The sequence below is a fragment of the Fukomys damarensis genome, unplaced genomic scaffold (genome assembly GCF_012274545.1).
Source record: "Fukomys damarensis isolate Sample0158 unplaced genomic scaffold, DMR_v1.0_HiC HiC_scaffold_24, whole genome shotgun sequence".
In the NCBI taxonomy this organism is placed as follows: Eukaryota; Metazoa; Chordata; class Mammalia; order Rodentia; family Bathyergidae; genus Fukomys; species Fukomys damarensis.
The window spans coordinates 66,294,842-66,316,114 of NW_022900936.1; the positions used below are offsets into that span (position 1 = coordinate 66,294,842).

General features: G+C 42.8%; 1 protein-coding gene across 1 annotated transcript in view; it reads left to right on the forward strand.

The window, feature by feature from the left end:
* The window catches only part of Parp14 (poly(ADP-ribose) polymerase family member 14), a 43,280-nt gene that overhangs the window by 407 nt on the left and 21,600 nt on the right, over positions 1 to 21,273 (forward strand). The window contains exons 2-6 of the mRNA XM_010617983.2: positions 6,919 to 7,049; positions 8,068 to 8,101; positions 11,834 to 12,076; positions 14,438 to 14,674; positions 16,415 to 18,687. Coding sequence (XP_010616285.1) covers positions 6,919 to 7,049; positions 8,068 to 8,101; positions 11,834 to 12,076; positions 14,438 to 14,674; positions 16,415 to 18,687 — 2,918 coding nt within the window. The remainder of the gene's footprint in view (positions 1 to 6,918; positions 7,050 to 8,067; positions 8,102 to 11,833; positions 12,077 to 14,437; positions 14,675 to 16,414; positions 18,688 to 21,273) is intronic.

The following is a 21,273-nucleotide window of genomic DNA, read 5'->3' on the forward strand; positions in this document are numbered from 1 at the left end:
GGGGCGGGTGGAGGGGGCACTAAGAAAAAACGAGGACTCCCAGTAAGTCCTCACGGGTCTCGGAGACTCACTGTGCTTCTTCTAGACGGTGACCTGGGTCGCTTAGAGGGGAGCGGTGGTGCCGCCAAAGTCACCGGCATCTCCGTCTTCGCAGTACCGTGCGCTTGGCGGGGAAGGCCGGGCCCCACAACAACAACACAGCGCCCCAGTGCAGGCCTGCTGCTGCCTCTGTCCCTCTCTGGGTGGCCCGTAACTGGCAGCGCATCTGAGGTGATGCTGGCTGGGAGAATTGCCTGAATGGCCGAGCTCTCCCTGTCTTCCCAGCTCTGCTCCTACTTGGGAAGGGAGACGGGCGTACAGATTGCGTCCTCACTGCGAGCACAGGGTCTGATCCCTCAGGATGCGGACAAACCGATCCACCTTGCTGGTGGTCACTGGGCGTGGAGACGCTTTGGAGCCAGAGCAGAGGCAGGGAGGCTTAGGAGGCTATGCAGCTGGGATGACTGGAGTGGCTCAGCAGAGGCCCAACCAGGGAGTATGGCGCAGAAAGAGAAGGGCACACAGGTACGAGTGAAGGGAGGGAGGATGGAAGAGGACAAGAGACCCCTTGTTTCTGGAAAACCAAGGACAGTGTCATCCAAGGATGCCCCTCGTCACGGAATGTACAGAGGCTGGCTGGGTAGCTAAGTCATTGCCCAGACTGTCACTGGCCTGATCCCGATTCTGACGGTCAATACCAGGATCCTAGCTGCCCTTAGGGATTCCTTTCTTAGGATCCTGCCAGCCTTCGGAATGATGCTCAGATTGTGGGCCCAGACCACCTTGTGTGAATCCCCTGGAGGGCAGGTTAGCTAGGGACCCAGGCAGCTCTGTTAGAGGGATTGCCACAGTGAGTGTGGGTGGGAACCAGTCCCTCAGGTGACCCCAGTACCTGAACTTGGAGAATCTCTGTGGTCTGTTAATAACACCAAATGAACAAAAATAGAAATAATTATACAAAATAGCACCAGCATAAGTACAGACAATACAAAATGTAGTTGTGTGATGATAAAAGAACTCAATTATAGCCTTCAAATGGTTGCGGCCTTCCTTTTTAGGCTTTCTTCCTTCACAGCTGCCAGCCCACTACCCCTCTTCCTCCACCTCGTCCTGTTCCAGTAGCCCTTTTTCTCTTACTCCTCAGCATTCGAAACCTATGATACTGTTTATGGTCAAAGTTCCTATGATACTGTTTATGGTCAAAGTTCTTAGGGGGTAGAAAATCCCCTTTCAGTTTCAATTTCCTTCTTGTGAACCACTTTCTCACCGTCAAGTCATGAAGAATCTGCTGACGATGAATAGCCTATCCTGGCAGTCCTACCCGGGCATTGGGCATCGCTTCCCTGAAAAGAGAGTGCACTCTTGCCCTCCACCCTTCATGCCGTGCCCAGAAGTGGCCTGTTAACAGGTGCAGGCCCACAGTGTAACATGACTTTATTTAGTAATGAGCATACCAGCTCTCCTCTGTAGAAACTGGCTTTAGCAAATAGGAATGAACAGCAAGTGATACTTGGCTTTTGTAGTGTGTACTGGATTTCTGAAAAACTGATTATTCTTCCAACTGCTGTTCCTCCTTTCATCCTCCTCCTCCTCCTCCTCCTCTTCTTTTTCTCTGTGCTGGGGATGGAATCCAGGGCCTCACACATGTTGGGCAAGTGGTCTCGCACTGAGCTACACCTTCAGCCCCCTGACTTAACATTTTAAACCCTATTTCAGATGTATACGTTTTGTCATCCTTTCTGGTCATAATTTGGCTCCTGCTTATTGTCAGACAGCTTGGGGTGAGGAAATCCATTTACTTAAATAAAATTAAACAGATGATCTGATGTTGGTGCAGGATGGAAACTGTAGGCAAGGGAAATTGGACATCAGAGTTTCTGTTCTTTGCCCTCCCAGCTTCACCTCCTTGCTAGGTGGGGCTCATGCAATGGTATTATTACCTTTGTTCTCCTGAAATACTTGTGCCTATACATAATGCATACAATTAGAGAAAAGCCTGGCACCTTTAGAGGCCTGGAAAGGACTTTGTCAAAGAGTCTCAGCCACTTTTCTGTCAGTGGACAAAATACCCAAACTCCATTTAAAAGAGAGGCTTATTTTGGCTCATGGTTTCAGTCTATGATCAGCTTGCTCCAAGGCAGAAACAGATGGCAAAGGGGCCTGGTGGAGGGGAGGGTGCTCAGTACGGGGCAGCCAGGGAGCAGAAGGAGAAGAGAGGAGCAGGAGAAGGAGATCTGTTCTCCAGGTCACAGCCCTAGTGACCCACCTCTTCCCACCAGGCCCCACCTACTGACAGCACATTTTGCCGTGGGTTCATCAATGAATTAATAAATTAATGAGTATAGTGTCCTAACGATCCAGTCACCTTCCACACACACGAGAATTTGGGAGGCTATTTTAGATCTAAACCGTAATACCAAGTCCCAGAAATAATCAAATGAATGCAACCCAAAGGTACATGTGCCCACATTGTGGCTTATAAAAAAACAGCTTGTTTGTGAGCTGCAGCGTTCCCAGCCAGTCCTCAGGTCTCAGTCCAGCTCAGCATAGACCCTTAGGAGTCCATGCAGAAATATCCGCCCTGTCCCCGCCCTGTCCTTAAAGGATGAAGTTAGCGCCTGTCATTCCTTCCCAGACTGTTCCTGAGGCCTGCTTCTGAGTAGGTATCCTGGTGAGATCCCGGCTAGACCAGGTTGGAAAGTGATCATCCCTCACTTTGAGACACTCTGACATTGTCACCCGGCCATACCAGAGCACAATGATACCCAATACCATTGTTGCCACAGGTGCAGCCACTAATTCTCAGGTACTGGCAAGCATCACCTTCACCTGGACCTCTGCACGCTATCTGACCACGCCTCCTCCCTTACCTCACTCCTTCCTTTTCTCTGAGATCTGAGATACACTGGTTTTTCTTTCTGAAAATGTGGCTTTCATCACGGTATGTATGCCCCAGTACCCAGCCCGCCCTGGCTCTGCATGAGGGCTGCTTTAATTACTTTACATCCGTGAAGAATATTACCACCTGACCGTTATTGTATTAAGTTCTTTATAATTTTTTTCAATTTAATTTGAACTGGTACAAAACAATCTCCATTAACTTTATTAATAACTAAGAAGGTTGAGGTTTTTTAAAACAGTTTTCCTTTTTCTTTTAAAATTAATTTTATTGGTACATTTAACGTATACAATATAATGACGTTCATTGTTGGAAATTTGTACCTTTACATAATCAGCCTTGGTTCTTATTTTTTTCCTGTCACCCTGCCCTCCTTTCAACCCCTCCCTTCCTCCCCATCTACAAAGACTTTGCTTCCATTTTCTCATATTCTATTCCTTTCTTTCCTTTCCCCTACCCCTCATATTTCCCCTTCCCCTTTGTCCCTTTTCTTCCTATTTCACATTATGTATTATACCTTTTAGTCCTTATTTATGCTTTCAGTTTCTCAAACTAGAGAAACTATTCAGTATTTACATGTGTGTCCTATTTATTTCACTGAAGCCTATGGCCTCATTGTGCATCCATTTAGCTATAAATGTCTCTGATTTCTCATTTTTATGGCTGGGTAGTACTCCATTATATATTTTTTTAAAAACCCACATTTTCTTTATCCAGTCCCCAGTTGACGGGCAGTTGGGTTGCTTCCAAATTTTAGCTATGAACTGGGTGCACATATATTGCTGTGGTACAATTCTTTTAATTCTTTGGTGAAGATACCCAGCAGGGGAATAGGTGGGTCAAATGGAACTTCTAATCCTAGTTCTTTGAGGTATCTCCATACTGACTTCCACAGTGGTTGCAGCAGTCTACACTCCCACCCGCAGTGGAGCAGGGTTCCTCTTTCCCCACAGCCCTGGCAGCATTAGTTATTGGTTGATTTCATGATAGCAGCCATTCTTTCTGGGGTGAGGTAGAATCTCAGTACTGTTTTCATTTGCATCTCTTAATGACCAGGTGTTGAACATATTTCATATGTTTATTTGCTATTTCTACCTCTTTGTCTGAGAAATGTCTGTTCATTTCAGTTCCCCTTTTTTTGATTGGGTCTTTAAATTTGAGAGGTCTGATTTTTAAAGTTCTTTATATATTCTAGAGAGTAGACCTTTGTCTGAGGAGCAGCTGGTGAAAAATCTTTTCCACATTGTAGGTTGTCTCTTCACACTGTTGGTGGTTTCTCTTGCTGTGCAGAGGTTTTTTAAAAAAGAAGACATCCCACTTATTGATTGTTTGTGCTAGTTGATGTGCAACTGAGGTTTTGTTCATAAAGTCTTTTCCTACACCAATGTCTTTAAGAGCACTACCTAACTTCTCTTCCAGATGATTTAGTGATTGTTTTAATATTTAGATCTTGAATCCATTTCAATTTTAGTTTAGTGCATGGTGAGAGATATAGGTCTAGTTTTAATCTTTGGCAAGTTGAAGTCCAGTTTTTCCAGCACCATTTATTAAAGAAGCCTCTTTCCTCCAGTGAGGTTGTTTGGTTCCTTTGTTGAAAATGAGGTGGCTGGGAGTGTTTGAAGTTGTTTCTGTATGTTCTAATCTGTTCCACTGGCCCTTCAGGTCTGTTTCTTTGCCAGTACCATGCTGTTTTTATCACAGTAGCTGTGTAGTATAGTTTCAAGTTGGGAATTGTGATATCCCCTACCTTGTCTTTATTGCCTAGAATTGCTTTTGCTGTTCTAGGTCTCTTCTTGTCCCAAATTAATTTTTGGATTTTCTCAAGGTCTGTGAAGTATGTTGCTGGAATTTCTATTGGGATTGCAACGAATCTGTATAGCAGTTTTGGAAGTATGGCCATTTTCACTATGTTGATTCTTCCTACCCAGGAGCAAGGGATTTCTTTCCATTTTTTGGTATATTCTTCAGTCTCTTTTTTCAGTGAAATAGTTTTTGGAATAGAGATCTTTGATTTCTTTTGTTAGGTTGATTCCTAGGTATTTCAATTTTTTGGATGCTATCGTAAAAGGAATTGTTCACCCCATTTTTCTCTCAGTGAATCTGTTTTTCATGCACAGAAAAGCTATTGATTTTTCTGTGTTAACCTTGTTATCCAGCTACTTTAATGAATTTGGTTATTAAGTCTAGAAGACTTTTTTGTGGAGTTCTTGGGTTTTCTATATGGAGTATCATGTTATCTGTAAATAAGGACAATTCAACTTCTTCCTTTCCTATCTTTACTCCTTTTATTTCTTTCTCTTGTGTAATTGCTGTGGCTAATGTTTCCAAAACTATATTGAACAGGAGTGGTGATAGTGGACATCCTTATCTTGTTCCTGGTTTCAGTATGAAGAATTTCAGTTTTTGAACAGTTAGTATGATGTTGGCTGTTGGTTTTCATAGATGGTGTTTATGAGGTTGAGATAAAGACCATCTATTCCAATTTTCTGTAGGTTTTTTTTTATTATGAATGTGTATTGGATTTTGTCGAATGCTTTTTCTGTATCTATTGAGATGACCATATGGCTTTTGTCCTTGGCTCTATTAATATACTGTATTACATTTATTGATTTGCCTATGTTGAACCATGCCTGAATCCCTGGGATGAATCCTACTTGGTCAGGGTGTATGACCTTCTGCATTCTATTTGCCAGTATCTTATTAAGAATTTCTGTATGTATGTTCATTAGTCAGATTGGCCTATAGTTCTCTTTTTTGGTTGGGTCTTTGTCTGCTTTGGGATCAAGGTGATGCTTGCTTCCAGGAATGAATTTGGGAGTGTTGCTTCCCTTTCAGTTTCATTGAAGAGTTTAACAGTAGTGGCAATTGTTCCTCTCTAAAGGTCTTGTAGAATTCAGCAGTGAAGCCATCAGGGCCTGGGCTTTTCTTAGTTGGTAAGTTTTTAATTATACTTTCAAATTCATTGGTTGATATTGGGGGTTTTGTTTGTTTGTTTAGAATTTTTAGGTCATCTTCATTCAACTTTGGTAATTCACATGAATCTAGGAATCTGTCCATTTCTTCTGTATTTTCCATTTTATTGGCTGTTGGTTCTTGAAGTAGATATTGATGATCCTCTGGATTTCTTCTGGGTCTGTTGTAATTTCACCCTTTTCATTCCTAATTGCATGGATTTGGGCCTTTTCTTTTTTTCCTGTTTTTTTTTTTTTTCATAAGGTTGGTGAAGGGTTTGTCAATTTTTATTCTTTTGAAGAACCAACTCTTGGAGAATCCTGAGGGTTTTGTGGCAAGGCTTATGAAGGAAAATGCTAAATGTGTTTGTTAGTCAACTTAGCATTTGTTAGTCAATTTACCATAACTGTGACAAAATATTTGAGATAAGCAACTTTCAACAAAGAAAAGTTTAGTTTGGCTCAACAATTTTGGTGGGTTTGTTCCTGGATCAGTTGCCCTGTTGCTTCTGGGTCCATGGCAAGGCAGCATATGATGGTGGGAGTAGCTGAAGGAGGAAGCCCTCATCTCCTGGTAGGAAGGAGAAAAGGGAGGAGAAGGAAGGGGATGGGGCCTCCTTTCCCCTTCAAGGGCTGGCACCTGTGACATAACTGCCTCCCACCAGGCTCCACCTCTTAAAGGTTCCACCACTTCCCATTGGCTCAGAGGTTGGCAACTAATATTTTAGTGCTGGGCCCCTGGGGGACACTCCCATGTCCAAACACTAGCATTATTTACTTTAAAAATACAGAGGACCCTTGGCCTATCCATTCAATTCATTCTAGAGGGCTGGTTGTAAATCACATCGGTCAATTGAAGGCTCAGGCTCCTTTAGGAAACCGTCAGTCTCTCTTCTGTACATAGGCAGATCTCAGTGTCCTTAGAGAGACATTGGCCCAGAAACTAGCTGAGCCTGGCTTAAAGGGGAGGAAGCCCATAGAAATCACAGAATACTCATTTGACTGCTTTTTTTTTTTTTGACATTTCAGTTCGGCAGAAAGTTCTGCAAAAAACAAATCATGAGTTAGTTTTGCCAGGTAAAGGGACATTCCAGTTAACTGTCCAGCTGCCCACTGCTCCAGACGAAGCCCCAGTCTCTAAGGAGAAAATTCTAGCAAATGTAAGTAGACCTGAGGGGCCACTGGGATCCAGGGTGGGATGGGAATCTCAGCGAAGGGAAGAGTGGAATGAGAAGTATAAATTAACGGAGCGTGAGAAAGCAGGCCACACGAATGCAGGGTGAGAGGGCAGTGATGAGGCAGCATTGAGCAATGAAGGAGGTGGCACTTTTGCTTGATCTGAGATGCTTGGAAAAGGCAAGGTATGGGACTCACAGCGGTGTTGGTTTGGGACAGTGGTGGCGAACCCGTGACATGTACACCACTGTGGGGTTTGCATCATTAAAAGCTCTACAAGTTTTGCCATCACTGATTTAGGATATAAAATTTGGGTTCTGTTGGTCTTGGCTTCTTTAGAACCTGAAACGTACTGATTTTTTTTTTCTTTTTACATTATCTTAAGGGGAAAGTGATTCCTACTCCGGGGAACTCTTTTCTTAATTGTAAGATAGATTATTGTGGGATTAAATGAAATGACTTCTCTGAAGTCATGAAACCATTCTGCTTGTAAACAGTAAATGTTAAATGAGAAAAATATCATGAGCTAAGCTCAGTCTTACCCTGTACCCCAGACAGTTGGTGCAAGCTGGGTGCACTGGCCCATGTTTGTAATCCTAGTCCTTGGAAGGTTGAGATGGGAGGATTGTGAGTTCAAGGCCAGTTTAGACTACTTAAGGAGATCCTGTGTCAAAAAATGAAAATAGGGCTGGGGATTTGCGCCTGCCTCACAAGCACAAGTTCCTGAGTTCAATCCCTAGTACCACAAATAAATAAATAAATCCCACTTGGTTTAAATTGGAATTTCTGTTACTTGTCCCTTATTTTCACCAATGATGGATGTGACTAGCAAGTGGATATATTATGACATGTGGCCCCAGATTCGTGCAGGAGCCCCATTACTGGGGCTTTTCATTATGGTTTCTATTTGCTCTGTGTCTCCAGGGTGATCCCAGGGTCATTTGCTCAATGTAAAGAAATGATTAACAATATATTAATGTTACTTTCTTGTCTGGGTTTCAGGAATCCAAGACGGGAGAAAATGTCAATGAACCAGGTAAAATGTCAGTTGAAATGACTCTGACCTTCACCAAAGAGTTTTCTTTTTATTAAATAAGACACTTAATACCATTAAACTTAATTAATTAAAGAAAGACACTTGGGGTCCTGTCCTCTCTTTTTGACTTACATAGTGCAGAGTTTGCTCAGCTGGGAACAGCCTTGCGAAGTATGATCTTCATACTTGGAACCAGCTGTGCAGAACAAGCCGCCATTGGGGGAGCTCCTTGACCTCTCAAGGGCTAGGTCAGAAGGATGAGAACAGCTTTCTCTGGAAACTGGGAAATGTCTTACAGTTGAGGGGAGGGCAAAGAAACAGTGCCTGGGAAGTGGCAATGAACTGAATTTTAGTCTGTGTGTGCCCAGGTGGCCAAGAGAAGCAAGGACAGGCATGGCATCTCTGTGGATGCCATGCACAGTGAAGTCAGTTAGCACCACTCGTGAGCACTGGATGCACAGGGTGTGACCTCTAGCCACCTCGGGAGGTATGACTCCTCTGTGGGCAACAGCTTCTCAGGGTGGTGCAGGACATGGGAACATGCCCCCTCCTCCAAGGCAGCAGCTCTTCTGATCCCACCTGCTGTAGGAAAAAGCCAGCAGCCACGTAGCTGTCATCGACTCTGCTGCTTAATGAACTATTGAGCATTGGTCTGTGGTGCCACCTGACCCAAGAAACAGCTTGTGGGGCCAGGGATTTAGCTTAGTGGTTCCGCCACCTGCCTTGCAAGCGCAAGGTCCAGGGTTTGCTTCCTGGTACAAAAAAAGAAAAAAAGAAGCAGCAACTTCTTTTTATGATTAAAGTTGTTGTTGTAAAGGGGAGGAAATGAGGAACTGTGCTGAGTGAGCCTAGCGAGACAGTGATACGTGTACCCATGTCTTAGGGAAAAGAGATTCTAAAAAAATCATCCTCTAAAATTAAACTGGTTGGGCCAGGGATTTAGCTCAGTGGTGCCACCACCTGCCTCAAGCACAAGGACCCAAGTTTGATCCCCAGTACCCCCCCAATAAATAAAATTAAATTAAACTGGTTGTGAACATGTGTAGTTTCCTGCAACATTCTCTTTTTCAAAATGGTGCTAGAATGAGAGCTTCCATCACCTGGAAAAATAACTAGTTGGTGATAAGTAACATACAGATTATTTTCACCTAGTATGGATGTACTATTACACTGTAGAATCCAATAAGCATCTTTTCTTAAGAAGCTTAAGATTCTTATGAGATAGGAATCTTTTTGTGTCTTTAGATTAATTCCTGCTTTTCATCTTTCAGATGTGGAATTGGCTCATAAGCTCTAAATGTTTAACATCACGATCCCTTAAATCCTTATTATTTTCTTGACAGGTTCATTTTTTTTTTCTTTTGGTACTGGGGATTGAACTCAGGCCCTTGCACTTATGAGGCAGGCACTGGAACCACTGAACTAAATAAATTCCTGGCCCTTATTATTTTCTTGGGAGATGTCTTAGGTTCTGTACTCTCAAGCCAGTTTTAGACAGCCAAGTAGCTGTTTCTGTATTTACACTTTACTACTGTGTATTACTGGATGTAAAATTTATTTTTAAATTAATTTTATCGGTAGACTTTTGATATACATAATGATTATATTCTTCATAGGGAATTTGTAACTATACGTGATATATCTTCATTCTTTTTTTCTCTACTCCCCTCCCTCCCTTCAACCCTTTTTTCTCCCCTAATTTACAAAAGCTTTGTTTCCATTTTCCCAATTTTTTCTCCTTTTTCCTTTTCCTTTACTCCCTTTTCCCATTCCCCTCCCTTGTTCTCATTTCCATTTGAACATTTTCTTCCTATTTCCCAATATCTATTGTACATTTTGGTTGGGATTGCATTAAATCTGTATAGCAGTTTTGGACCTATTGCCATCTTCATTATATTGGTTCTGGCTAACTAGGAAAGGGGATATCTTTCCATTTCTTGTATCACAATTTCCTTTTTCAGAGTACTGTAGTGTTCAATGTACAGGTCGTTTGCTTTCTTCCTCAGATTAATTCCTAGGTATTTCTTCTTTCTTTTTGTTTTTTTGTTTGTTTGTTTGTTTTGAGACAGGGTCTCACTATGTAGTTGAGACTGCCCTGGAACTCACTATGTAGCCCAGGCTGGTCTTGAACTCACAGTGATCCTCTTGTCTCAGCCTACCGAGTGCTAGGGTTAGGTGTGCGCCACACACCCAGCTCAAGTGTCTTTTTTTGTTGTGTTGTGGTATTTCATTTTTTGGGTGATGCTATTGTGAAAGATGTTGTTTCTCTAATTTCTCTCTCAGTGAGTTTGTTATTTGTATACAAGCATGCTATTGATTTTGAGTCCTGATGTGCTACTGAATTTAGTTATTAAATCTAGGCATCTTTTGGTAGAGTTTTGGGGATCTTCTAGAGTATCATGTCAGCAGCAAATGATGATAATTTCACTTCTTCCTATTCTTCTTTTTTCTGGTCTAATTGCTCCAGCTAATATTTCCAAAACTATATTGAATAGGCGCGGTGATTGCAAGCATCCTTGTCTTGTTCCTTATTTTAGAGTGAAAGCTAAACAACCCTTTTACCCCTTGCCTTCTGGAAACTTCAGGCATCTCTCTTTAATTAATCTTTCCCACCTGGTAGACACACAGACCTATTAGGTTGTTAAGAGTCTCCGTATCACTTTTTCCCACCGCAGGCCCCCATTATTACCTCACAAATCCAGCATGGGTGGTCTGCCTGTTTCCGATGACTTTCTACTTGATCTGAGCAGTCCACTGAAGTCTTTGTAAATATCCTGCGGTCCTTTCCACCGAAACTGCCCATAACTCATCATCGACTGCAAGACAAAGGCCAGACCACATTCTGGATCTCACCTGCTTTTCCTGGATCTAACCTGCCTTTCATCCCACTTGTCTTCTAAGTCTGTGTACTTTTCAATACCTGTACCTTTTCCTTCTCTCAGAAGCCTTTCCTTACCAGCCCCTCCCTTTATTTATTTCTTGAACTCCTGCATTGCTCCTGGATGCTCTTTATTTGCCAGTCCACCACACTTCTTCCAAGATGAAACCGCTGATAGTCACAGGGTTGTAAAACTATGTTGCTGGAATGACTCATCTCTTTAGTTTACATAGGCCTGTGTTTTCATGTTATAATTAAGGGACTTGTCCAAGGTCACGTGGCTAAAGAGTGGCAGTCAGAGATTGAACACACATAGCCTCCTGCCTAGCCTACTACTCATTCTGTTCATTCGCACCTATCTCCTTTAATGCTATGTTGCTGTTTAATTCTTAAACTGGTTTTCATTTAGCATGAGTGTGTTTGTATCATTAGTTATTCTTGCTTTCCTCCAGAGAGCCAAGCAGTAACTGAGTTTCAACTGTATACCACGTGCCAGCAATACAAGGGTACATGGACCTGTGCCTTACTTTTGAGAAGCTTCGTTTAATAATTTTAATGTAGTGCTATGATACAAATATATGTCAAGTGCCATAAAGAATACGATAGGGCTCTCAGACAGACAAGGCAGAAAAGGATGTGATAGAACTGAACTGAAAATAATAATAATGGACAACGGAATATTACATTTAATTTTTAATTAAAGGAAGAAAAAGAAAAGCTGCCAAGGTCTGTTTTTAGTTGAGTTAGCCAAGATGTTTGGAGAGGCAAGGCCATGCCTCATGATTATTTACATTGCTAAGACCATGGTAGATAAAGAACATTTTGTATCTCTTTTTTTGTCCCCCTAACATCAGTTGTGTCAGAAGAACCAGACACAGAGCTGTCTCTCAATACTAGATCAGAAAAGATGGAAGATCTCACAAAAGAAAGTGAAAATGTTTCCAGTTTGGTGGCATTTGAAAATCTCAAGGCAAACGTGACTGACATGATGTTGACTTTGTTAGTGGAGAATGTAAGTGGCCTGACCAGTGATGACTTTCAGGTGGAAGTGATACAGGATTTCAGAGTTGCTGTGGTTACCTTTAAAAAACATACAGGTAAGCTCATGTGATGTTGCCTCTGCCTGACTTCTTGCACCACACCTTGGGATTTGCGATACCTGTTAGTGAAACATTTGTGTAAGTCTGGTGTTTTGGTGGCAGCAGTAAAAGGCCTCCAGGTTAAAATAGATGCTTTTCTTTCTTCTTCTTTTTTTTTTTTTTAAGTGGAAGCAAGTAAGTTTTGAAAATAAATTCTGGTATGAGTTTGTGTGTGTGTATGTGAGAGAGAGAGGTGGGGGGAGAGGAAGAGAGAGAGGGATTCAAATAGAAACCAAAAGTTTTTATTTGGAGTCAGCATTTTCACGTATTATATCACTGGGAGAAGTAAATGTTGATGTTTCCAATTGGATTTACTGGAAGATGATGACGATGGTGATAATAATAAGCACTCACAGTGCCTATGATGAGTCGGTTACTATGTTAAGCTTTTTACATGTATTAAACTATTTCTTCCTTCAACAGCCTTATGAGATTACTCTTGTTAACCCCAGTATACATGTGGAATTGAGAGAGGCACCAAAGTTCTAATAAGTGTAAGACCTGGACTTGAACTGAGGCAGCCTACTTCTGCAGACGGCCACTTTCATAGGCAGGCGTGAGAAAGTGTGTATGATACAGTACATGGCTGTTTTGAAGGTCACTGTCAAGAGAGGAACTACCCCCACCTAAAACAAGGAAACTTCCCAGTTCTGAGTCCTCACTAGTCCCTGGTTGTGGCTGTGGGATGGTCAATTAAGAACAGTGATCATGGAGCCAGAATTCTAGCTCTGCCACTTAACTAGCTATACAAGGCTGGCCAAGGTACATCCTCTGAGCAACTCACTTTCTTTATCTGTAAAATAGGGATAAGGCTGGGGAGGTACCTCCATAGCAGAGCAGTTGCCTACCATGTAAGAGGCCCTGGTTTGATTCCCACCATCAAAATAAAATAAAATGAGAATAATAATACTTACTAAAGTTTCTATGAAGATTAAATGAGATGTTTAGCATAGTACCAGAGAGATGCTAATGATTTAATAGAATTGCTCCTGATTTCAAGTTTATTATTATTATTATTATTATTATTATTTTAGTTTTTTGAGTGAAGGTCTTGCTAAGGATGGCCTTGAACTCACTGTGTAGCCCAGGCTGGCCTCAAGCTTGTGACTCTCCTGTGTCAGCCTCCCAAGTGCTGAGATGACAGGTACACTCTACCATACCTGGCAAATTTATTATTATTATTTCTTATGAGGGTAATCTAAATGGACTTGCTTTTTGTTCATTGGTTAAGAAGCTTGAACACCTAATGTGTTAATTAGCTTTCTATTACTGTAACAAATACCTGAGATAAGCAACATATCAAAAGAAAAGGATTATTTTGGCTCACAGTTTTGGAGGGCTAAGTCCATGGTGGATTGACTCTGTTGCTTTTGGGCCTGTGGCTAAGCAGGACACCTTGGTGGCAGCACATGGCAAAACTGTACACCTCTTGGCCAAAAGAGAGAGGAGGAGAGGAGGGGTCAGGTTCCCACTATCCCCTTCCTCCCTACCCAATGGCTGGAACTTTCTGTTAGGCCTCACCTCTTAAAGGTTCTGCCTCCTCCCAATAACGCCAAGCTGGGGACCAAGCCTATAACACATGGGCCTCTGGGACACATGCAGATCCAAACTGTAGTATCCCCTACTGTATGTGTCAGGCACTAGTCTTGGTGTTGTGGGCACAGACATGAATTAATTGTAGTTCCTGTTCTTGAGAACGCAAGCCTGTATGTAATGAATAGTGAGGGGGAAAGGAGAGAAGCTGTTTCTCTCAGCTGTGAGCAACACGCTGTGGGAAAGGGGAGAAAGGGAACCCAGTCAGAGTGGCTTCATCTTGCTCCTGTGAAGGCTGTACTCCAGCAGTACCAGTCCAGCAGGTCCAAAAATACACTGAGCTGCTGCTGTTCCCTCTGCCTGCCGTGTGTCTTTTCCTTTCTATCTGTAAGTCCTTCTTCATTCTTCAAAACCCAGATCAGAGAGCTCACTCCAGGAATCCAAGGCTGATTCTCAGTATTAGTCCGTCCTCATTTGATCCCACAATATGTAGTTCATTTGCTTTCCAGATCTCCTGCCTGCCTGATGCAGCTGACAAGGATATGTCTTCTTCTCTGTATGTACGACTAGCACAGTGCTTGGCAAAACCTGGGCCCACCGGCAATACTGGTTCATTTGAAAAAGATAGTTGGGCTGAGTCCTGAGGATGAGTAAGACCAAGATAAAACAAAATTGGACAAGAAGGCAGGGAGTGTAGCTTGGTGGTAGAGTGCTTGCCTAATGTGCACATGCACACATGCACAAAACACACACCCCACATAATTTTAATGTTCTTTTCTTTTGTAGACACTGTGAAATTTGTTTATGATTGTGCCAGACACAATTTGATTAAAAAATTTAACCTATCTCCAAGACTTCTGGAAGAGACAAAAACGATCCGGGTGGAAAACCTGCCCCCTGGTGTTGATGACTACCAGTTACAACTTTTCTTTGAAAATCCTTACCATGGAGGGGGAAAAGTAGCTCGTGTTGAATGTTTTCCGGAAGAAAGTTCAGCTCTGGTTGAATTTTGTGACAGAAAAGGTAGTATTTCTTAGCCTACCACACCTGGCGTAATCTAGCCCTTTTTCAGCAGATCCTGGCAGCTGGTTGAATTCTGATGTGTTTTACTTGCTTATTCATATATGGGAAATGGGGTTCATCATTTGTCCTTCTGGAATATGACGCTTAATGAGGGCGGGCGATTCAGACTTCGGAGAACAACATCAAGTCTTTGAAACATAAGGGAGATTCTCTCATGAGTCTCCACCTACGATGGACTGAAAATCTTATCGTTTTCCGAACCTTTGAAATACTGTATTTAGAAAGAGATGATCTGTATTTCAAACATTCGCATACATTTCAACAAGTTTCAGCCAAAACACACACGGGTCCTAAAAAGTGCTCCTGCTTCCTCTTTTACCTGCCAGGCTCATCATTCAGCGTGTGTTCTTTACGCAGTGACTTTAGGGCACTGAAGCTGACATCTTTGGTAGTTCTTAGCTCAGACAAATGTTCAAATCCTGGTTTTGGTGCTTACTAGCTTTGTGATCTTGGATAAGTTACTTTAACCCACCAAACCCTCTGTTTTCTCATTTATAAAATAGGTCTGACATTTCTAGTGACCTTAAGAGAATATTGTGAGGTAATATATGCAAAGTGCTTGGCACATGGTGGTGCTCAAAACCTGCTAGTGGTCACTGGTACTGCCCAGCTGCCAAGCCTCTGAGAACGATGGAGAGAAGCTGGGTCTATTCTTTGGGCCTCTGAAGACCACATTCTTTACATCATGCCTGACCCCAGCCCTAGGAACCAAGCATACACAATGCAGTTATCCTCAGCATCTTTTTCATCAAGGATACTGTATTGATCCAAATTGTTAATGGTTCTCATTCTGGTTCCCTTCCTGATGATGTCCCTTGTACCTGCTTAACAGCAAAAAATGATGAGGGGCTTATAGGAGAAGAGCCACACACACACACACACACACACAGCTGTCTCAGTATATGTTGCAGGAAGGAGATTGTAGCAGGGACAGAGAGATGTAGTGTATGGAGCTGGGCTCCCAGAGGACTTTGAGGCTGGTTTTGTTTTGGTAAAGGGGCAAGAGTATAAGCTTTGGAGCTGACAGATGCTAAATCTGAGCTCAGATATGGAACCAAATTCAGGTTCCCCAGCCTCAATTTTATCAAAAGGGATCATAATCATAGCCTCTCTACCTCAAAGGGTGGTTGTGAATATTAAATGAGTTCAATCTATCTGAAGTACTTACAGTGGTGTCTGATCTATGGTAAGCAATTACAGTAATCCTCCTCCTTGTTAAAATATTTATGGAGTTTAAGTCAACTTTTGAGGCTAACATTGTGGGATGGTAGAAGGAGGAAAAAAGCAGCATGCTACTCAGATGAGCTTCACTTTGAACACCAAAATATTCTTTACACTGTGGCAAATATCATTTCCATGCCTGTGACCAAACTCATATCTATTTCTTAGTGTAGTGGTGATATATTCATGCTATTAGAAAAACAGAAAATAGAGTGTAATAGAATTTCAACTTGGCTGTAAAGTAATAATTGCATGAAATAGAGGCTACCTGTGCATTGGTCATATGTGTCAAACTCTATTTGAGCACTTTGGAAGTAGAGGTACCTTTTAATGATATGACGTCAGAGTTCTACAAACATTGGGATTTATTTTCCTGCAGAACGAGAGTTTTGTTTTTATTTGAAACATACAACATCGCAATCACCTTGATTTTATTTTTTATTTCTTTTGCTCTTAAAGTGTTAGATACCGTCATGACCAAGAAACACAACTTCAATAAGATGCCGCTTTCTGTCTTCCCCTACTACACCTCTTTGGGCACAGCCTTGTATGGTAAGGAACAGCCTCTGATCAAGCTACCGGCACCATTCCAGGAGTCACTGGATCTGCCTTTGTGGAAGTTCTTTCAGAAAAAGGACCACTTGATCAAGGAGCTGGATGATGAAATGAGACGTCATCACTGTGAGCTAACATGGTCCCAGCAGGACAGTAAAGTTACCATCAGACCTGCGGCCACGTTAGTCAGTCAAGGAAGACTGAGAGTGAAGACGTGGAAGAAAGACGCCTCTGCAGCACTTGCTGACATCAGGTCAGCGTATGCAGTTTCCTCGTTTAAGGTGGCTCCGGCAGTTTGGAACACCGTAAAAAATGACTTAGAGGATGATACGGTTTTGATTGAATTTGATACATCTAAGGAGACTGTAACCTTAGCAGGGAAATCAGATGATATTCGAAGTGTTAGTCCTCAAATCAAGGAACTGCTAGAAAGAACGACTCAAAAAATTCAAAGGGAAGAGCAAAGCCTGAAGGAAAAAGTGGCTGTTTCTTCAGAAAAGCATTTTCTTTTGCACCACAGTGGCGTTCTGCAGTGTGTGTGCGTAGAGTGCCCAGAGATGGAGATCGGTTACGATGCGGACACTCAGCAACTGTGCCTTAAAGGAACCCAGGCAGATGTGTATAAAGCGAAGTGTGAAGTCCAGGAGAAGGTGTACACCATGACTGAGAAGGCCATTGAGGTCTCTCCCGAGGTCTTCCAGTTTTTGCAGCAGGTAGACCATAAAGAATTCTCTAAGTCTTTTTTTATTGCACAAAAGAATCTTACAGTTTATGAGCTCAAGGACACAACTGTGCTCTTAACCAGCTGTTCCTCTGAAGCGTTGGTAGAAGCTGAAAAACAGATGCTCAGTGCCTTAAATTATAAACGCATTGAAGTCGAGGACAAGAAAGTTCTTACAGGCAGCAAATGGAAAAGCTTCATTGGCAATATCCAGAAGAAATCTGATTCTTCCTCATGCATTATGGTAACCAATGATCTCACTGTAGGAAGCCCAGCTGGCATCGTTGTGGCAGGCCTCGTGAAGGAAGTAAATGAAATCTATAGCTTGATTTTTGACTTCTTGGAAAAAAATATGAAAATAGAAAGATTGATTGAAATAAAACCATCCTTGGTTATAGACTACTTAAGGGCAGAAAAGAAGCAGTTCTGGTCAAAAATCAAGAAGGGAGATGTGCAGGTGGTTTTCAATCCAGAGCACAAACAAAAGGGCATTTTGCTAATTGGACCCAAGTGCCATGTGGTAGAAGGTATGAACTTTGTCAAGGAAGCCGAGAAGTCTGTCTTTGTTAAAAGCATCCCTATTGACAAGCCAGGAGCCAGGCAGTTCTTCCAGGATAAAGCATGGTTTTACAGAGGTGAGGTCCGGAAGTTATACGGTTGTTTCATTGAACTCCTAGAGAATGAAGAAAAGGTAGGAGGCAAAACTGATGGGCAGAAGTACCTCATCCAGACAGAGGTGGCCCCTGGCATCTTCCTGATGGTCCAGCAGGGTGACTTGACTCAGTTTCCAGTCAGTGCGGTGGTGAATGCAGCCAACGAGGACCTCAAGCATATAGCTGGCCTTGCTGCTGCTCTCTCGAGAGCAGCTGGCCCGGAACTTCAAGCAGACTGTGACAAGATAGTGAAGAGAGACAGCCGGCTCCTACCAGGCAATGCTGTCCTCTCGAAGGCAGGGAGGCTACCTTGCCAGCATGTGATCCATGCAGTAGGGCCCCGGTGGGATGGACATGAGGCCCCAAGGTGTGTGTACCTGTTAAAGAAAGCTGTGGAAAATAGTCTTCTTTTAGCAGAAAAACACAAGTGTCGGTCCATAGCCATTCCTGCTATTAGTTCTGGAGTCTTTGGCTTTCCCTTACAGCAGTGTGTGGAGTCCATTGTTCTGTCCATCAAGGAAAACTTCCAACATAAGCAGGATGGATGGACTTTGAAAGAGATTTATCTTGTGGACTCATTGGAGAAGACAGCTGAGGCCTTTGCTAAAGTTGTGAAAACTATATTTAAATGCCCTGTGCTGGGGAGATCATCCCCACCTGGTACAGTGTCCCAGCCTGATACAACTTGCCTGCACAGTGGACCTGCAGCAAACCCTGTGGCAGCATCTCAGGAAATTGCATTTCTGACAGCCCCAGGAGGCCTGAAGATCCTGTTGGTGAAAAAGTGTTTGCAGGATGCCACGGTGAGTGTCCCTTTTTTCAGAACACCACCCAGGTGCCGTCATGCCATTTAGTCTGTGGCTCTCATTGAGCGCCAAAGGGCAGCAAGGATGGAAGGGGCGCGTCCAGGGAGAGAATCTAATATCTTCCTTCCCTGCCTTGAAACATGTTTCCTTTGATGATTATGAGAACTGAAAGGGTACTTCCGATCAGATCACTCAGGTTCCAGGGAGAAAGAAAATCCTGGCAGTGGAGCTGCATGGTGAGAGCTCGGGGGCCAGTCTGTGGGCCGTCAGCACCCATCGCCAGTGTCCCGGTCCTCTGCGGGGAGGGTGAGGATGAATGGGCCTGAGGAGGGACCTGGTGCCAGGTGTCAGGTAGGACTGATTCTTGGAGGCGGTGGTGTGTGAGTGTGTGATGGCTGCTTAGGGGGCTGATACGTATTTTAAAAAATATTCAACGCTCTTTCCAATACAGGCTGTAATGAATCAGAACAGCAGCCCTCTGAGGTAGGATCTGGACACCCACTGCTGTGCCAGACTGTATTTCTTTATTGGAGGATGCTGGGGTCCTGGGGGGGACAGTGGTAGGCACAGGACAGCTCCCGTTTACTAGCAGTTGTCACACTTCACTGTACTGTGACAACTAGCACAGCTATGGTGTGTCTCGCAGCGCTTTATTAGCTCCAACTTCCCTCTGTTGGCTTCAGAGCTGTCCCTGAAGTTTTTGGGGTTGCCAAAGGGCACATAGGCCTAGAGCAGAGAAAATGCCTGCTCTGACCCCAGAGAGCTCTGAGCTCCCCCCCCCCACCACTTTGATTTGGCTTGATATTTTTGATATAGATTCTGGCTATGTTCAAGCTGATCTTGGACTCACTATGTCGCCCAGACTGGCCCTGGAATCATGGCAGTCCTCTTGCCTCAGCCTCCCAAGTGCTGTATCACAGACGTGTGTTACCATGTCCAGCTTAGTGAAAATTTTAGTCAAGCCTGAAGGCTTTACTCAAAGACCAAGATCAAACTCCTAAATTATCAACACTGGGTCCACTGAGTGTCTCTTGTCCTCATTATCTTTAAGTAGCACACAGTTGGATATGCTTTGTGTGACATTAAGTGAAATGAGCTAGATTTAATAAACTTGTCAAATGACTTGTTAAATTGCTTTACAAGACAAAGTTTCTCTCAGCATCCATCCCAGTGAAAAATGTAATAAGGTCGAAGGTGACACAGGGTCTCCCTGTGTAGCTCACTGTATAGTCCAGACTGGCCTTGAACTTGGGCAGTCCTGCTTCAGCATCTCCAACGCTGGGATTACAAGTGTGTGCCTCTGTGCCGCGCTGAAGGTGATACACTGAAACTATTTTAATCTGAATACTGTTACTGTTTCAGCATATTCCTACAGTATAATCACTTGGAGAAAAACTGAAAATTGTTCAGCAGTCATGATCAGCCACCCTCCTTTTTGTGGTCACAGAGCTTTCTTAAGATATAACTCACATAACATATCCATTTAAAGTGTACAGTGCCGCCGCCACCACAGACTAAATCCGGAACCCTTTGTCTCCCCGGAAGTTCAACTTACACCCATTCTCAGTCCCTGCCCATTCCATCTACCCACCTACTCCCTCTCCCAAACCCAAGGCAACCACTCATCTACCTTCCGGTTTTGTATAGGTTCATCTCTTCTGGAAATTTCTTGTAAATGGAATCATACAATTCGTGGTCTTCTATACCTTCTTTCACAGAGTAACAAATTTGCAGGGCTCATTCCTGCTGTAACTGTATCCGTGCTTTGCTCCTTTTCATAGCTGAGCTCACTGTATGGATATACATTGTTTATTCATGTATCACTCAGTAAATGTTTGGCTTGTCTCTGCTGCTTGACTTTTATGAGTGATGTTGCTCTGAACATGTTTACAAAGTTCTGTATGAATGCCTGTTTTCAGTTCTTTTCAATGTATGCCTTTGGTCACATGGTAACTCCATGACTTTAAGCAACTGTGATGCTGTTTGCCATGGTGAACTTACCATTTTATGTTCCTGTCAACAGAGTTGAGAGTTTCAGTTTCTCCATATCTTTTCCAACAATTACTATTATATACTTTTTATTTATTTATATTTATTTGTTTGTTTGTTTTTGGTACCAGAGATGGAACTCAGGTCCTTGTGCTTTCGAGGCAGACAGCAGAACCACTGAGCTAAATCTCCGGCCCTATTATATAACTTTTTAAAAAAATGATAGCTATCCCAGTGAGTGTGAAGTTGTATCTTACCATGGTTTGATTTACATTTCCCTAAAAACTAATGCTGTTGAACATCCTTTCATGTGCGTTTGAACATCCTTTCGTGTGCTTTTGAACATCCTTTCATGTTCTTTTTGGATGTTTGTGTATTTTCTTTGAAGAAATGTCTATTTAGATCCTTTGTCTGCCTTTAAATCGGGAATATCTCTGTTACTGAGTTCTGTGTATATTTTGGCTACCAGTTTTTTATGAGGTATCTGATTTGCAAATATTTTATCCTACTTACAGGCCAAGTGTTTTTCTACTCTTTTGTACAAGGTGTTAATTTTTTTTTTTGAGACAGGGTCTCACTGTGTAGTTGAGACTG